This window comes from Eublepharis macularius, chromosome 15 (assembly GCF_028583425.1).
Source record: "Eublepharis macularius isolate TG4126 chromosome 15, MPM_Emac_v1.0, whole genome shotgun sequence".
Taxonomy (NCBI): Eukaryota; Metazoa; Chordata; class Lepidosauria; order Squamata; family Eublepharidae; genus Eublepharis; species Eublepharis macularius.
The window spans coordinates 25,215,904-25,232,995 of record NC_072804.1 but is presented as its reverse complement, the minus strand read 5'-3'; the positions used below and the strand labels follow the sequence as shown (position 1 = coordinate 25,232,995).

The 17,092-nt window shown below is 44.1% G+C and overlaps 1 protein-coding gene across 5 annotated transcripts in view; it reads right to left on the bottom strand.

Moving 5' to 3' along the window:
• Nucleotides 1-1,805: 1,805 nt before the first annotated feature.
• The window catches only part of TSPAN9 (tetraspanin 9), a 219,532-nt gene continuing 204,245 nt past the window's right edge, over nucleotides 1,806-17,092 (bottom strand). For all 5 annotated transcript variants that reach the window (XM_054999114.1, XM_054999116.1, XM_054999115.1 and 2 more), the window contains 3 exons: nucleotides 15,966-16,103; nucleotides 13,358-13,441; nucleotides 1,806-10,707 (listed from right to left, as the gene is read on the bottom strand). In XM_054999114.1, coding sequence (XP_054855089.1) covers nucleotides 10,636-10,707; nucleotides 13,358-13,441; nucleotides 15,966-16,103 — 294 coding nt within the window. In that variant the 3' untranslated portion in view covers nucleotides 1,806-10,635. The remainder of the gene's footprint in view (nucleotides 10,708-13,357; nucleotides 13,442-15,965; nucleotides 16,104-17,092) is intronic.

Genomic DNA, 17,092 nt, shown 5'->3' with positions numbered 1-17,092 from the left:
CTGGCCATGTTTTGGCGAAGGGGAAGGCCTGCACGGGAGCCGCACCAGTCCCAGCTGCAACCAGAGGCTCAGGTGGCTGAATGGCCACTAAGTACGTGTGGAGAGACATTCAGTCATGTGAGGCTGCACCAGCGAGGCTGGAAGGTGTGGAGTGCAGACAGGCTTGCTTTTCAGGCCGTTGACTCAGCTATGTCAGGCATTGATTCTTCATGGTCATGTGCCATGTCATCATCTAAGCACTGGAAGCAGACATGACGGAGAAAACCATGAGGAGCAGAGAGGGGAGCAGCCCTACATTTTACATGAAAGCCACATTTGCCGAAGATATTGGGGCTGGGGCTCCCTGACAGACTCCTCGTTTTCTGAGGGGGGGGGCGGGATGGCCACAGGGCTGAAACTGGCCCAGGCCGGCTATCAGCCCTTTCACAGGCCTAGCCAGGTGCCGCTGCTCCCTTCTCCATCACCTCACATGGAATGACTTGGGCACATCCTGCTGCCTTGCCTCCCATGGGACTCGTGTGAGCTGGGTGCCAGCTCCCCCAAAGTCATATTGCAATTATTACTATCCCAACTGGGAGGGCAAGCTATCATTATCTCAGTGCATTGCTGACAACAGAGTTTGTGTTGCAGGCTACAGGAAATAACCTTCTTCAGTCCAACCACTGAGGCCTTCTGATCGCTAGATGGATTCCACCAGTTCTGTTAATCTTTCCCTCCCCTCCCCTCCAGGTTCTCTCTCTCTCTCTCCCCACAGGCAGTATCATCCATTGAAGGTCCCCTTCCCCTATTATCTTTACAAAAACAAACACACAAAAGCATCCACCTATCCTAGGAACTTGTTAAACTGCTACAAAGACAAACAGGACTGCCTGAACAGCTTCATGATGCTATCAGGCAGCCCAGGGGCCCCTGGCCCCCACCAGGAAACCCTGGAGGCGGCTTGAGCCCTGCTGTCCCCTTGACATTTACACCCCTGCCTGACAGATGTTCAAGGGCATTGAGAGATACTTGTCTGCTGCAGCAAACACCAAGGGACCAAATCTTCTTGTGCAAAGTGTGGAGCTGCCGCTTATCAGTAGAGCAACGTTGTTTCTGCCTTCAAGCTGACATGTAGCAATACGTTTCATTTCATTATTTTAACCAAAGAAATCTCAGATGAAAACGTTACGGTTTAACAGGGGTCACTGTGCCGCTTGGAAAGGTTTTTCATTTTTCATTAGCGCTTATTGCCTTGTGTGCAAGAGCTGGCGCGTGGGAAAACACCGGGGTTATTCTTAAACATGTTACCCGCAGACCAGCAGTGCCGGTGTGAATGTTTTGCTTGGACAACACATATGCTAACACAAATTAAGTTCAGTGGTAGGAAGGCAGCATAAGGTATGACGAAGAACATGGGACTAGCAACCAAAAAGATTGAAATATTGTGAAGTTTCCTTTCCCCCGTCTGCTAATTTGCACTGAGACAAACAAAGTGATACCACCACATGGTGCATTCCCTCCCCACCCCGCATATGTCCCATGACAGCCAGCAACGTGGAGCAGCGGCAAGAAAACACGTAGCAGTGAATGACGTTTCCATTACTTCATCTTAGAAGAGGGAGGGACTCCGTGTGTGCGGTGGCCCTACATCTAGCTCCACCCTGCAGAAAAGCCTCCACGCCAACCAGCTCTCAAGGCACAGCTTCACATTCATTGGTCCTCTGGAACTGAACCATGAAGTGACTTCCATCTGGTGATGAGGTTTTAATATGCTGCGGGAAGGTGCTAATTTAACAAATCAATGGCAGCTCACCATTAATCCCAACTGCTTAATTTAGTCCTCGGTAACCGACATGGATCGTCATTTCTGACACTGATAGTAACATGAGGCTTTAGCTCTTGAGTGCTTTCTTTATTCAAGAAGAAAAGTAATGCAATCCTTTTTAATGGCTTTTTAAGTAATACAAGCATTTTACGTGAGTCTAGAAAGAATGAGAGTATTTTGTTTAACTTGATTTGGAGGAAGAAAATTACTAAAATGAGAAGATAAGGAAGTAGACAATGTGTCATAAGATTTAAAAATAAAGTTAAAAAATCTTTTAACCTCCCCCCACCTTTGAAAATGTGAACACTCTCATACACAGAGCAGATAATACGACTGAGGCTAAAAATCCTGTCTATCCAGAAATTCCAGTAAAAATCAGACAGAACTTGTAGTATGAGTGGTCCCAATTTATGTATTTCCCAATATCATTAAAGGGAAGAAGGACTTATTTGATATCATGTGCTGGTTAAAGTAAATAGTAATATTCTGAGCCATGACACAGGTATGTCCATTGCTATTTATGGCACCTGTGCAATCACCATTTTCAGTTCCACATCAGCAAGAGGAAGCAGGAAACAGTGTCATGCAAATGTCAGTTACTTTATCCAACCAAAAGTGTCAACAGATGTCCCCACCAACAAGGCTCATCCCCATAGAAACAGTTTGCATAGCATTCCCAATTTCTGCCAATCATTGTAATGTTACCTTGCTTCTCTATCTATCTTTCTAAAAGCAGGAAATGTTTCCGTTTGTGTGCTATTCTCTGTCCATTATCTGTTCTGGTAGTGTGCCCTTCTGCCTTTAAGCCAGGGACAAACATTTTGTTTGTTGTTTTGAAGGCAAATGCTAAAGACTGGAGTGCAGGCAGATGCTACATCCGCATCATGAAAGGCAACATGCCTGCAGGGAGAGTGGCAAACATCGCTTGTACTCCCTGGGAGAAAGATACTGGAGGGAGAGTGGAGGGGGGCAGAAGACCAAGCTGTACCTCCCCCCCCCAGACTGACTGGACAAAACATGTGGTTTTGTACCATCTGGAATACTGGCAGCCTGGCTGCTACAGAACAATGATGGGTTGGGTCAGTAGAAGCAAACAGTCCCCCTTCCCAGGTGGTGCCAAACATAAGAGATGCAAGAGATGTGAAGAACGGTCTTATGAAAAGCACTACGCTTAATTTTATTTCAAAGCAGCATTGGGAAGTCAGGTGTAGCAGTGAGATGGGGGTGAGGACGGGCCACCTTTTTAGGCCCAAATGGCAGAGGGCTCATATACATAAATTCATATGCAAAGAAAGCAGGGACTGGAGGTGAGTGGGTTTTTAAACAAAAATAGAGTGCCCATGTAGGTGAGAGTAACTAAACTCTGCCCCTTCCTGCCCCTGACTTCAGTAGGCTCAGTTGCAATCTTTTCCCAGGCCAACTTTGATAGACTGAGCTGGCTTGAAAGGAAATAGGGAAGTAAACGGAGTGCTGTGAAGTCAGGTGCTGAGTAGCCCAGTCTAGATCTCCTGCAACACCCACACGAGGAAAGGAGGACGTTGTCGATGCCTGTCAGTATTGTGCCATTTCCATGTGCAAGACAGAATGTTTGTTCCAAATTAATCGGGAACATTCCAGGTAGATCTGGAATTTGGCAGGGAGGATCCTTTTCGTAATGAATACAATCTGAGAATTCTACACTAACTTGATAGGAAACAAACCAATTTAAAAAAAAACAGAATTGAATACAATATTAAACAATGAACGCATGAAAGAGCAAAACTGAATGGCATTAATTACATAGGAGACAAAATGAATATATGAAACAAAATATAAAACGAGTATCAAAGAAATCCTCAATCTGGAGCCACACCAGTGAGGTGGTGTTTGCTTTTGTGGTTGGGTATCTCTGGATGCTCCACGGGACTTCTGATCAGACCAGCATGATACCCTAAGGGTCTGCGTCTGGATGTGGCTATGACTCCGAATTATCAACAATCACAGGAGTATGTTGATAATCTGGTTCACAGCTGCTGAATGTCAGAGATGAGGAAATTATACGAGTGAACGTTGATAGTGATCATTAGGGGACTGCCAGTATTTTCTGGCATCTGTCTGTATTTCTGGTCATTCACCAAACCCATGAGGGGTTACCAACATTCTCTTGAGATTCTAGACTGAATTTTGGAAATTCCCAGCAGGAAAGAGGACGAGGCTTAGTTCGCTAGAGCAAGTTCTGCTTGTAAGCAAAGCAGTCCTAAACGAATCCACATTCGACAATACATCGAATCCACATAAATTGCTCAGTTTTCATTTCCATTTGTATCTTCTTGTTGTGAAGCAGCATAACGCAAAGCCCCTGCTCAAGTGATATCAACAGAGGCCTTGTATCGAGAGGAGCAGCAATCAACCGAGAGAGGTATATATTTAAGTTTGCATACAGGAATGTCAGCAAAAAGATATGGTATTCTTTAAAGGAAATGTTGAACAAACTGAACGTAGACTAGGACTTCTGTGTACAAAGATCCAGATGAGTTTGAACAGAGTCTCAAAGCCACTGGTGTGGCTCCAGTGACCTGCCACAGACCTCTCCTCTAACCATCCCTCATACTTTTTTAGAGGCCAACGTTTGGAATAATTATAGTCGTCAGCAAGGAAACTGCTGTTCATACAAGCCGGCAACTATTTTACTAACAAGATGGTGCGCTCCCTATCTGAAGTAGTACCGAATGAATTTTACCGAATGAATTTTATACTAATAGCCCTCGTCTCCCACACTTGTGTGCATGTCAGTCCCACTGTCTAGATGTTAAGTCAGTGGACACAGAATTTTTTTCTCCCACCCCAAAATAGAAGAACCCAGTGAAGTTGATGCTTATAGATTCAAGGCAGATTATAGAATATTTTTTTACTAAACGAGTACTTAAGTTGTGAAATTCACTGCTGTTGGTTGGCTATAAAAGGGATTAGACAGATTCATGGAGGAATAGCACCATTAGAAGCTATTAGGCATAGCAATGAAAGGGAACCTCCACGTTCAGAGGCAGCAAACCTCTGAATGCCAGTGCTAGGGGGCAACGTTGGGGAAACCATGTGCTCCTGGAGGACAAAACCAGGTTACTGGGCAGTTTAAAGGCCAGGATCTCAAATGTCACATTCTCAGAATTACTACCTATTCTACACACTGGACCAGCTAAGCTAGGCAGGTACAGAGCAGGGGTCTCAGTGTGTGGATGAGAAAGTAGTGCTGGGAGGAAGGATTTTGATTTGTTAGGCACTGTGCAACTTTCCGTGACATGACGATCCAATACAAAAGAGGCTGAGCACAGAAAGAGAAACAGGCTGCTGGTGCTTAATATCAAAAAGATGGCAGAGCAGCTTTTAAACTAGGCTCGAGGAAAGTGGATGGGAGCTTGAGAGCCTCTGGCTCAGAACAACTCAGTCCAAGCACGTTATAGATGTCTACACCAATGCTAGAAGTCTCCAAGCCAATAGGGGGGAGCTGGAGTGGTCACGGCTAAATGACAATTTAGGTATAGAGGGTGTCTCAGAAATATGGCAGAATGGGGAAGATCAACGGGATGTTGTTATCCCTGGACATGAACACTATAGACAGGACAGGAAGGAATGTGTTCAGGGAGGTGTGGTTTTGTGTATCTAGTCACACAACTAGAATAAACTCCCCACCTCTACCTCAGAATCACTACTGGTGGAGATACTGGGCCCTAAGGGTTCCTTAAATGTGTCCCCTAAGGCTGATCTCCAGATGAAGAGGGAAGTAAGGGAGATGACTAAAGCAGAAAATTGTTGCCAGACTGGATGACTTCAACTACCCTCACATCGATTAGGTAAATATGTACTCTAGCCATGCTGTAGGGATGAGGTTCCTAAACACAATCAATGACTGTGCAATGGAATAGTTGTTCAGAGAACCAACCGAAGGGACAGTGAGCTTGGCCTTGGTTTTGAGAGGGGCTCAAGACCTAGTGTGTGAGATATAGATGTGGTTGCACCAACTGGAACAGTGACCACAAAGCCATTAAGTTCAGCATTCTTATCAATGGAAAGTTACCTCTAAAGTCCAAAACAGTCACATTTGACATCAAAAGAGGTAACTTTACGAAAATGAGGGGAATAATTAAAAGGAAGCTGAAAGGGGAACACCAGAGAGTTAAATCCCTAGAGGATGCTTGGAAGCTATTTAAAACCACCCTGAGATCCAGACAGAATGCATACCTCGTCAGGAAAGGTTTCACCAAGTCTAAAAGGACTCCTGCATGGTTAATGGCCCAAGTCATGGAGCCATAAAAGTTAACAATTAATGCATGCAAAAAGTAGAGGGGGATTGCTAAAAGGAAAAAGAAACATTTTAAAAATATATTAGGAGCAAGAAATTGGTTAGGGAAGCAGTTGGGCAATTAGTTAATACAGGAATAAAGGATTGGGGCATTTACCTACACCAGACCCACTATTTAAGCCTGAAGAACTGAGCCAAGTTGAAGTGATGAGAGATGACATTCTGGGACATTTCAATGGAAATTAAATACCAGCAAGTCTCTGAGCCCAGATGGCATATACCGAAGGGTTCTTAAATAACTCAAACGTGAAATAGCTGATCTACTAACCACTATATGTAATTTGTCATTAAAATCAGCCTCTGTGCCAGAGAATTGTAAAGTAACAAATATTACACCAATTTTTCAAAACTGGTCCAGAAGGGAACCAAGAAATTACCAGGCAGTTAACCTAATGTCTGCCCCAGGTAAATGAGCAGTAACTGTGATTAAGGATAGAATTATTAAACATACAGCGGGACAAAGCCTGATGAGAAAATCAGTGTGGCTTCTGTGAAGGGAAGTTCTCCCTCACCAGCCTTTTGGAGTTGGCAGGCAGGTCCTCTTATGGATCAAAATTGGTTAAAGGACAGGAAGCAGAGAGTAGGGAAAAATGGACAGTTCTCACAATGGATGGAAGTGGCCAGCGTGGCACCACAAGGGTCAGTGTATCAGGGCTGATGCTATTTAATTTGTTCAGAAATGATCTTGGAGCATGCAGAGCAGTGGCCAACTTTGCCAACGACACAAAATTATTCAGGATGGTGACAACCAAAGTGGATTGGGAAGAGCTATAGGAAGAGCCATCTAAACTGGGTGAGTGGGCAATGATGTGGCTAATGAAGTTCAGTGGAGGTAAGTGGAACAAAAATCCTCAATGAAGTATATGCTGATGAGATCTGAACTTGCTGAAACTGAAAGGGAAGCAGACTTTAGAGTCATAGTGGATAGTTCAATGACAATGTCAATTTGGTTTCAGAAGTGGTGAAAATGGTGAACTCCGTGCCAGGGATTACTGGGAAAGGGACTGAAAATAAAATGGCCAATTTTATAATGCCCCTGTATAGATCTGTGGTGTGGCCTCATTTGGAATACTGTGTGCAGCTCAAGTCACCCTGTCTCCAAAAGGACATTGGAGATCTGAAGAAGGTACAGAAGAGGGCAACCAAGATGGTTAGGGATTTGGAGGCTGAAGAGTCTGGGACTCTTCAGTTTAGAAAAGAAATGACTCAGAAGGACATGAGAGAGGTTTATGAAATTATGTACAGTGTGGAGAGAGTAGACAGAGAGAACTTTTTCTCCCTCTCCTAAAATACTAGAACTTGAGGCATCCAATAAAGCAGATGGGCTGTAGATTGAGAATGGACAAAAGGAAATCTTTACACATCAAGGAACTATGATGTGGAATCTACTGCTAGGGGAAAGTAGTAATGACCACAGGCATAGACAGCTTTAAAAGAGAATCAGCTAGATTCATAGAGTATAAGTCTATCAGTGGCTACCAGCCGTGGTGCCTAAAAAGAACCTCCACGGCCAGAGGCAGTCAACCCAGTGCCAGGAGGCAACATCAGGGGAAGGCTTCAGCCTCCGTGCCATTGTTGGTGCTCCAGTACAACAGCCTGGCCACACTGTGAGACAGGATGCTGCATGAGATGGAGCACCGGTCAGACCCAGCAGGGCTCTTCATATGTTCTTATCAAGACCGCAGCCTCCATGCCCTTTGCTGCCCACTGCGTGAGACACGATGCTGGACATGCTCATCAGATCCAGCAGGAACCTCTTATGGATTGGTGTGAAGTCTTAATTCACAGCATGGGCTGGCCACTTACAGGACAGTGCTACTTTCAGATTACTGATTTGCATATTTGAAGTCTCTGGCGGGGCGGGGGGGGTATCTCCTGTTGCAGAATGACGGGCTTAGCAGAGCATCCTCCTTTACATACTATTTCTCCTTTGGAAAGGCAGGACAGTGTAATAGAGGAGCATTCAAGCTTACAACCCACCCAGTTGCTACCTGTAGCCTGAAGTGATACAGTCCAAGAAAAGACCTTCATTTTGCTGACTGTGAAAGCTCCTCCTTACTTTCACAACACCAAGTTTAAACTTTACGTCAGCCACAATATGTACAGAGGCATGAGGCATTCTTTGGGCTACAAGTCCGGTGACTGAGCAGCCTGTGCCCGAAGCTTCTTTAGAATGTGTGCATGTCTGCTCAAAAGATGTTCACGTTACAAAAGAGAAGCTCTTACTGATGCTGAACATCATTTCACGCTTAGATGTGCTTGGAAGTTAATGGTTTGTGGTAGCAAATGTGAGATCACACACGACTAAATGTGGCAGTCATGTCACAATTACTTATTGCAACTGATGGCACCCCATAAGTCAGCTATGACTTGATGGAACTTTCTACCACCACCACAATCCCTAGCGCAAAGGGAAAAAAATGTATGGCTTGTAGGAGTTGTATGAAACGTGTCATGTTTTAAGTAGAAGTTACCTGTCTCATGATTGGGCACTAGGATACAAAGCTCATCTGGAGTGAATGATGCTTGAGATTTTTCAAGGATTTGTCCAGTGGTTCTTGCCTAACTATCTGGACATCAAAGCTTCCAAACCAAGATCGAGTAAAACTCCTCGGTTGTCTCTAACCTTTAGAAGACGCATAGTTTGAACTTGGTTTGGAAGTAACGAAAAAGGTCTCAGCCAACCTTATACATAGAGCAAGCTCAGATCCTCCAACTTTTGACTGCACAGAGAGGAAAGGAACTTTCTCCTACTGCTCTGGACACTAAGGCTTGGGAGAAAGGGGGGCACCTATAGTCTGCACAGAAAATCAGACTGGTTTGGTGCAGTATTTCACCAACTTCTAACAGCAGAGGCACACCTTTCCCGAATTAAAATTGAAGACATATTTCACTCTTGCATTCACGACTTTTATAGTGTATAAAAGTAATGAGAGGCTTCTGGCCATGCCTTCTAACTGGAAAGGGGATTTGATCTGAACAATGATGCAAGTAGATCTACAAAGGGCGAGCTGCATCTCAGGGCAGGTGATTCCACTGCATCTCAGCAGTGACGGAAGGATCCAAACATACCCTATGCAGAAACAATGTAGAACAACACCCCCCTCGTACAACCTGCTCTGAAGGAGTTGAAAGGAGCCTCCAATTATTTAACAAGCGCAGCAGCAATTCTCTCACTGTCATGGCCGTACACACTTTCTGACAAATATTGGTCTAATAACAATGGGAGTATAAAGCAAAAATGCCTGTTGTTCCTTACTGTAGGCTAGCTCTTACTCTGCTCTAGTTTTGCAGGAAATTTAATGGAAGCCCTCATCTAATAGTAGCTAATGCATACTAGCAGAATAACAAATTAAATTGTCATCGTTGTATTGTAAAAATACCTAGAAATATGGAATAGTCCAGGAAAGCTGAGGAGTATCTTGCCAAGACATAGGCTTGGATCCAGTGATGAGTAAAAGGAAATATAAACAGACAAGATCTTGTGCAACATCTACAGCTTTCCTTCCTATATATTATAGTGCCCAGAAATTGGTTGCACAAGGAGAAACGTAAATGGGGAAACAATAAATCTGACCTAGCGTGAGCGCAGTCTTTTCTTAGGTTTCTATTTGCACAAGCGTGAATGGAAATTTTGCAGTGGATTCAACCCTGAATTTTTTGCTGAGATGCAATCCCCTTCCATATGTTATATGATAGCACACTGCTAATCTTGGCTCTCTGATGAGCATACCTATGTGGGTATGTGATGTTGTTATATGTAAACTTAAGCCGACTTAGGTGCCACATCAGGTGCACAGCCTATCATGGGTTCACTACATCAGTTCCGAGTTGAGCGTGACAATGGGGCCCTGATACAGATGTTTGGAAACAGGCTGCATTTTTTTTCTTTATGCAGTTAAATTGCAAAGTTTTAAAAAAGCATCCTTTGAAGACTGCACCGAGTTACTCTGATAATAGCATAGGAAAAAGAGGAAAAAACAGTAAAAAGTTATAAACCAGGCTACTAAATTCTAGTATACACAGGAAGGTACAAAAAGATCTGCATCCGAGCAGCATCAGTTCAGAGAGGGCTCTCTGTCTGAGTGGCTTTTCCGAGTCTCCCAGTATGGTACGGTGTTGGGCACAAGCAGTTTATTGACCTACTAGAAGACTTTTAAGAGGATTCTCTCAGGAAGTTAAACACACATTGGCGAGGTTACCTTCACAAGTCTAACAGAGATTAGTACAGTAAAGGTTGTTCCTTAAAGGGTGTTTAAGAACAGTTTTAACTGCAGACCTTTGAATTAGTGTAGAAAACTGATTTGCTTCTGATAAGTCTCCCTTCTTCTTTGGCAAAAAATGGTGAATGAAAAGAAACGAAAGTAAATCCAGTCACATGTTGTGCTCAAATCTTATCCGCCACATGCTGTAGATTGATTGGTGGGATGGAGCCCCCAAACAGGGCAAAGCTCGATTCTCTTGTTCACCGTATTCTTTTTAATGGCAAAGAGTTTTAGGCATCGTATTTTTTACCAGTTCTGTGAATCTGCTGGAAGAGAATCATGGAAAAGGCCATGCCAAGTATCTGAGAAAGAGAGAGAGAGAAAGAACCCTTAGCATATCATGTTTAGCATTTCTTTTACGTATTCAAAGCCTTTCACATGCCATCTAAGGTGGTACTGAAACAAACCGAGATTAGAGGAGCAAAAATCCAGGCACTCCTTCTGGACAGAAAACAAATTTGAGGAATGAGCTAGGCTGCTAGGTGTTTCATGCCTTTGTATTCCTGGAATAGTTCAGTTCCTGTCTCAGTGTTTGAGAACATCAATTGCCATTTTAAAAGATTTGGCAAAGGCAGATGGGCACGAACCGGGAAAATGATGGTTCGTTGTGGTTCGCCACGTTTCATAAACCATGACCCACGGACCAGCATGAACATGCCTGGTTTGTGAACTGGTTTGTTTGGACCATGAATACATCACTTCTGGGGCAGCAGAAGGTCTGCAGAAAGCCCATCCCCCTGTTGCCTAGGAAACTGATTGATCGATGCCATGCTGTCTGCAAAGAAGAACCCCAAAACAAAACAAACTAACCCACCTAAAAATCGTTGCGGTTCTTCAGAAATGCCCTCTGATGAACCACCGGTTCGCAAACAAAAAAAAAGGCACGGTTCATGACGAACTTTGGTTCATATTTCAGCTCGTGCCCACCTCTAGTCAGGAATGTTCAGTACTGGCAAAAAAAATCAAAGCTTCCTTTAATTGGTCAAATTCTGCCTGCACTCTAGCGTCCAAGCCACACTATTAGACCTCCTTTTCTTAGTAAGGATGTGGAAGGAAGCGACAACTATTTCAGCATTTCTTCCTCTGTATTGGATTCTTGGGCCGAATCCACACTTCCTTTTTGTTTCTGCGCCTTTTTCACAAGCGGTGCGCTGTTCATGCAGATACACGCTTTCCCATTCCACGTGTTCCCCGCCATCACCGCACCACAATTGCGCCTTCCTTCCAAATCATGTGATAGTGGCGGAAATACGTTTTCTCCCCGCCTTTTTTTTTTGCACACCAGTATACCAGTAAACCAACTGTAGTGAGCAGCGGTTTGCGCGGGAAAAGAAACGGTCACCGGAGCACGCACATGTCACACGGGGACCGTTTCCTACTGTGTCCCGCCATTTTTAAGAGCATGAGGAGCCAAGCCGAGCAATCCTGTACTTCCCACAACGATCGTCTCCAGTAAACGGCAGGTGCGGAAAACAAATATATTCCTGAAAGCTTAGGACGCAGGTGGGAGATTCTACCATGTGCAAAAGACAGAATGCATCATCTCGTGGTGTTGCGTGGCTGTGCTGCGAAGTGTGCCAACCACAATCTGAGCCATCATCACAAATATCACACTCTGAGCATCCATGTTGTTAACTACTAAAAGCAGAAAACCACTCTGAGCAGCAGAATTTCCGGACAATGCCTTTAATGTGACAATCTAATTTCAAATTTGCCCACCATACCAACCAGCCAATTGTTAGAAAGTAGTCTGTGACGAGCAAAAAATGAGCCAATCAAAGATGAGGGGGAGGGTACATTGCCATTTCTTAAAAGTCGGATTATCGGTATACCGGAAAATTGACCTTTTTTTTAAAAAAAAAGGGAAGTGATGTGCGCCGTCAATTCTGACGGCGGAGGATGGAACCGCCCACTGTAACGCTTTACTCAGTGGTATGTGGAGAAATGATTGCGCCATGAAGATGCACTGGAAGGGTGAATGTGATGATGCACAGCGTGGTAGCGGAATGAACCCGATTGCCACGACTGCGCAAGATAAGCGGATGGTGAGTGAGTGTGGATTCGGCCTTGCTCATGCTATGTCTTTGTAAACTCATATTTATTTACCCTACGGCATTGTTTATGGAAATGTTCTTGGCGCTGTATGGAAATGTCCTTGATACTGATTGTACTAATCTCATACTGTGTAATCCGCCTTGAGTTTCAGTGAGAAAGGTGGACTATAAATGACATAAAATAAAAATAAACAATAAATAAAAATAAACTGTCCCAAACTTAATAGCCCACCAATTCCAGGAATGCCCTGATCCATTTCTTAGTCTAAGGGGTTCCCAACCACATTCGCTTTCATCATGTCCCACAAACTGTTCAGCGGTCTTTGGAAAGGTGCAGTGAGTTCCTGAATTCAAATGGGAGCCACCTTGAATCCTTGGAGAAAAGAGGGATATAAGTGTTTTAAGCATGAAGCGAAGAAGGTTTACTTTACCAATCAGGCACAGGTAGCTCAGCATAACATGTTCATAACTCCATACACAATTAGAATGCAGGTTTTGAAGCCTCTCAGCTTTATTAACGTGCAATGGATTTTAACAGGAGAAGAAAAAGCACAACCCCAGGAATATTTTAGAGTTTTTTACGGTAATTGAAAACAAAGAGATTCACGGAAGGTTTAACATAAACAAAAAAGAAAAACGATCAAAAGCACACAGCCTCTGCATCAAAGAAAATGTTTTAAATGTTTAGCCATAATGCAACTATTTTTCAATGGATCAAATTGATATTTGGCCAGAATAAACCACCTTGCCAGACAGATTTCAGATGGATGGCATGGGTTGCCTGGAGTCGACAAGGAGGAGAACGCTCAGGCATTGCAATGATGGGATGCTGCTTTTTCTTCCCCACCGCTCCGCAACGTGCAACAATCATCACACTGATTGCTCAGGGAACACCTACCTGCATTATGAGGATACACATGCCAACGGTCCCAAATATATGCTTATTATCATCAAACCACATCTTAACTTTTTCAAAACACCCCTAAAAAAGATTTTGAAAGAACATGTTGATGGAAGAAGAATAACAAACATGGAAGTACAGATTCTATTGACGACAAACGCTGGAAAAGAACGCCATTCACTATTTCTCTCCCTGTTGAATGTGATTATAAACCATTGGCCTTTCCAGTTACCCGTATAAAATAATAACGTATCTATAAATATATTTATATTGAAAACATGTGTTTGTATTCCTAAACATAGGAAGACATAGAGAAAATGTGTTGCTAATTTGTTGCTCAAAAACACCTCCCCCCCCACCCCCAGGATTATCAGTGCAATCCTTAATGGAGTTATACCCTTCTAAGTCCATTGAAGTCAATGAGCTTAGAAAGGTGTAACTCTGTTTAGGATTGTACTGTAAAATGCAGGCTTGTGACTTCCAAAATCTCTTCGTCCCCAAAAGCATGGATACATTAAGATGCTCTGTGTAAGCACTAAACTTGTTCAACAATCTTTCCCATGGGACACGCTGTCCACAGCTTCCATGCACCCATACTTCTTCTTAGCCCCTCAGCCCCAGTCTCCTCTATCTGCAAATTGAAGATAACACTGAAGATGGAATCAATGTTATGTCACTATCTTTTTTTGCCAGGTGTGTGAAAAACTTTGCACAAATTGCATTTGGGGACCCAGTAAAAGGTATTGTGTGGTTTGTGTCTTTGGGTTTTGCTTTGGATCAACCTTGGGGCCTTTGCCTAAGAAGGAAAACATGCATTCTGCCAGCAATAGTGCCGCTGAGGAGGAGGAGGGGGAGATTTAATGGAGGTTTGGAGTGGCTTCTTTCTTTTTATTTTTTGCTTTTGTCACTTCTGCTGATGTTCTTTGCCACTGATGCTGCATTGGGGGTCGGAAGCTGAGACAGAGACGGTGAGAAAAGCTATGAGGTAACGGAAGATCCCAGGCAAGTCTTCTTTATACGCTTGTGTGTGCTTGTATGTGTGCTTGTGGGGATGCTGCCAGTAGCATTCGGGTATTTCCCCCCCACACAAATATGTCTAGGTAACAGTGATACTGAGTTGCCTCCTCCACAGGTCTTTAATGCCTTTGAACATAGTTCAGAAGCTGCAAAATGAAGCTACCAGATTCCTGATGGTGAATACAAGATGCTCAGCTTCAGATAATTGTACTGGCTTCCAATTTGTTTACATGCCCAATTCAAGTTCTTGTTTTGACCTTCATTGCCCTAATTGAACTGGGCCCATGATATGGTAGTAACTCTGTGGCCCTGGCCCTGATGAGTCCTCCAGGGTAGGAGGGAGGGGAGCAGGGATGGACTGAGAGGCCAAAATGGTTGCAAGTGGGTAGCTGTGTTAGTCTGTCATAGCAAAATAAAACAGAAGTCCAGTGACACCTTGAAATCTAACAACATTTATTTCAATGTGAGTCAAAGCCCTGTACAGAATGCTCCCCCCCTTCCTTTTAGAGAGAAACCAAGGTTTGGAGGCTGACAATATTGTTGTGGCTGCCTAGCAACCCTATGCCTACAGTGGCCACTGAAATCTCAGAGGCCTTCTTAAAGCTTCAGGTGTCACTTCTACTATTCTGTAGGGTTTTACCCTCCCAATATTTTGTTTTGTTTTTTTAGTTTTCAGATGTATCTGCAGTCTTGGGGCTTTTCCCAGGTTTGTAGAAAGATCTGTCTAGTCTGTTCATGACTCCATTCTCTGGGCTGTGTTGAAAATTATTGATGGCTGGAGAGAGAGGCACCACAGTCATCGTTCACCTAGGGCACCAAAAATCCTTGGGCCATCCCTGAATTCATTCCATTTACCAGACTGCAGGCTAAGCTGAGGCTGAGGTTAAGGCAGGAGTCATTGGGTCTGCAGGCGAGAGTACAAAGAGCTTCAATGTTCTTCCAGCAAAAGCTGGGAGTGGGCTGAGGCCTGCAAGGAAGAGATGCAAGCCCTGTATCCCGAGCAGCAGGCTCCTATTTCTGAAGGCGCTATGCCTCTTTAAGGGTTGGGATGGTTCTTGGCCTTGAAGGGGTTGAGCGGTCAGTAACTCAGCGACTGCAGCGAGTTCTGAGATGGGATTAGGGCTTGTTCCAAGGCAAGAGGGTTGACTCTGAGTGATTCTGCACACGTTGGATAATGCACTTCCAATCCTCTTTATAGATCATTTGGAATGGATTTTTTCGTGTGCGGAACAAAAAATCCACCTCAAACGATTGATAAAGTGCATTGAAAGTGCATTATCCAACGTGTGCGGAATCACTATCTGTCTCAGTTACCTCCTTCTGGGGTAGTCTCATGTGCTCAAAGGAGTCCATGCTCTGGTCCCTGCCAAGGGCAGATTTTATTTGAATTTACTTTGGCCTGTGTTTTTATTTTGAGGATCCATTATTGTTGATTATTAAACACAGGCTTTTCTGTTTCTCTGTGTGTTTTCTGTCATGCTCAATGGCTAATAATATTCTTGAACAAGCAAGAGAGAAACTGAAGCTAGGATAATTTCCCGAGTGACAATAAAGATAAAATTAAGATTACACACAAACTAGCATTTACCATTTTCCAGACTAAATTTGTGTTGGTGGAATTCCGACCGCAGTCTTGGGAATTTTCCATACAGCATCTGTCAGGGACAGTGTTTTCACCAAGCACTTCATACCAGTCTGTATAACTAATAACCCCACAGCAGTGCATCTGTGAGACAGAGACAAGAAAAGACCTTAGACAGAAACAAAGTATGCTTTAGAATGTTCCTGCTGAAAAATCAGATGTCTCACCATATTATTAGCCTATCCATTGCAAAAGCACCTGTATGACGGAAGAACCCATGTCATTATGTTCTGAAAGTTTCTCCACTTAAGTTCCCAAACTTCACCTGCCGCCTATTTCAGTTCATTCCACCGCCATCTCTATGTTAATAGCTCTACCACAAGCCCTATCAAGGCAAATGGTCTTGTTCTGAAGCCCCTCATATTAGCACTGCTTGAAAGTTCAGAGATTTGTAGAAATATCATATGAGGAAAAAACTGGCACCACATTAAATAAAGACATGTACTGGTATATGCTGCAAAGGGACAGCATTTATTTCATAAGACTGTTTCATTTCCTTTTAAAGTAAATTGTAAGTAGAAGTGGTGGACGCCCAACTTAACGGGCGGAAGATTTGCGGCCACGGGCACGGAGGCAGGCAAAGGCATGGTGGCCGCCATGTTGGATATTGCCCGGCATTCCACAGGCGAGCGGCAGCCAATCGTTTCAAACCCCGCTCGCCCTATCAGATGCAGCCGGGGTGCTTTCAGCCGAGGGGCGGGGCTTACCGCCGGATCTCAGGGAGGGAGTTTTCCCTCTGGTCTGGAGGCTTAGTATTTAAACAGTAGCTACCCCTCGTCCACTCACTCTGGCACAAATCCCCACCCTCCACCCCCACTTTCTGTTGTTTTATGTGCTTACCTAGTCACAACTTGTTTGGCAGTTGGCATTGGATTGGATCTCTTTTGGGGAACCAGGGCCTCCGTGCCCTGGATCCCCATTAAGGGGATTCTCATAAGGAATCTTGGGAGTGAGTGTTGGAGGTGCACGCCCAGGTCGGGGGCTGCCAGGGCATACTCCCAGGTGGCAGGGGGATCATCCAGGGGTGTACACCCACATGACCTCCCCCTTTAATGACACTCCTTGGTGCTCCC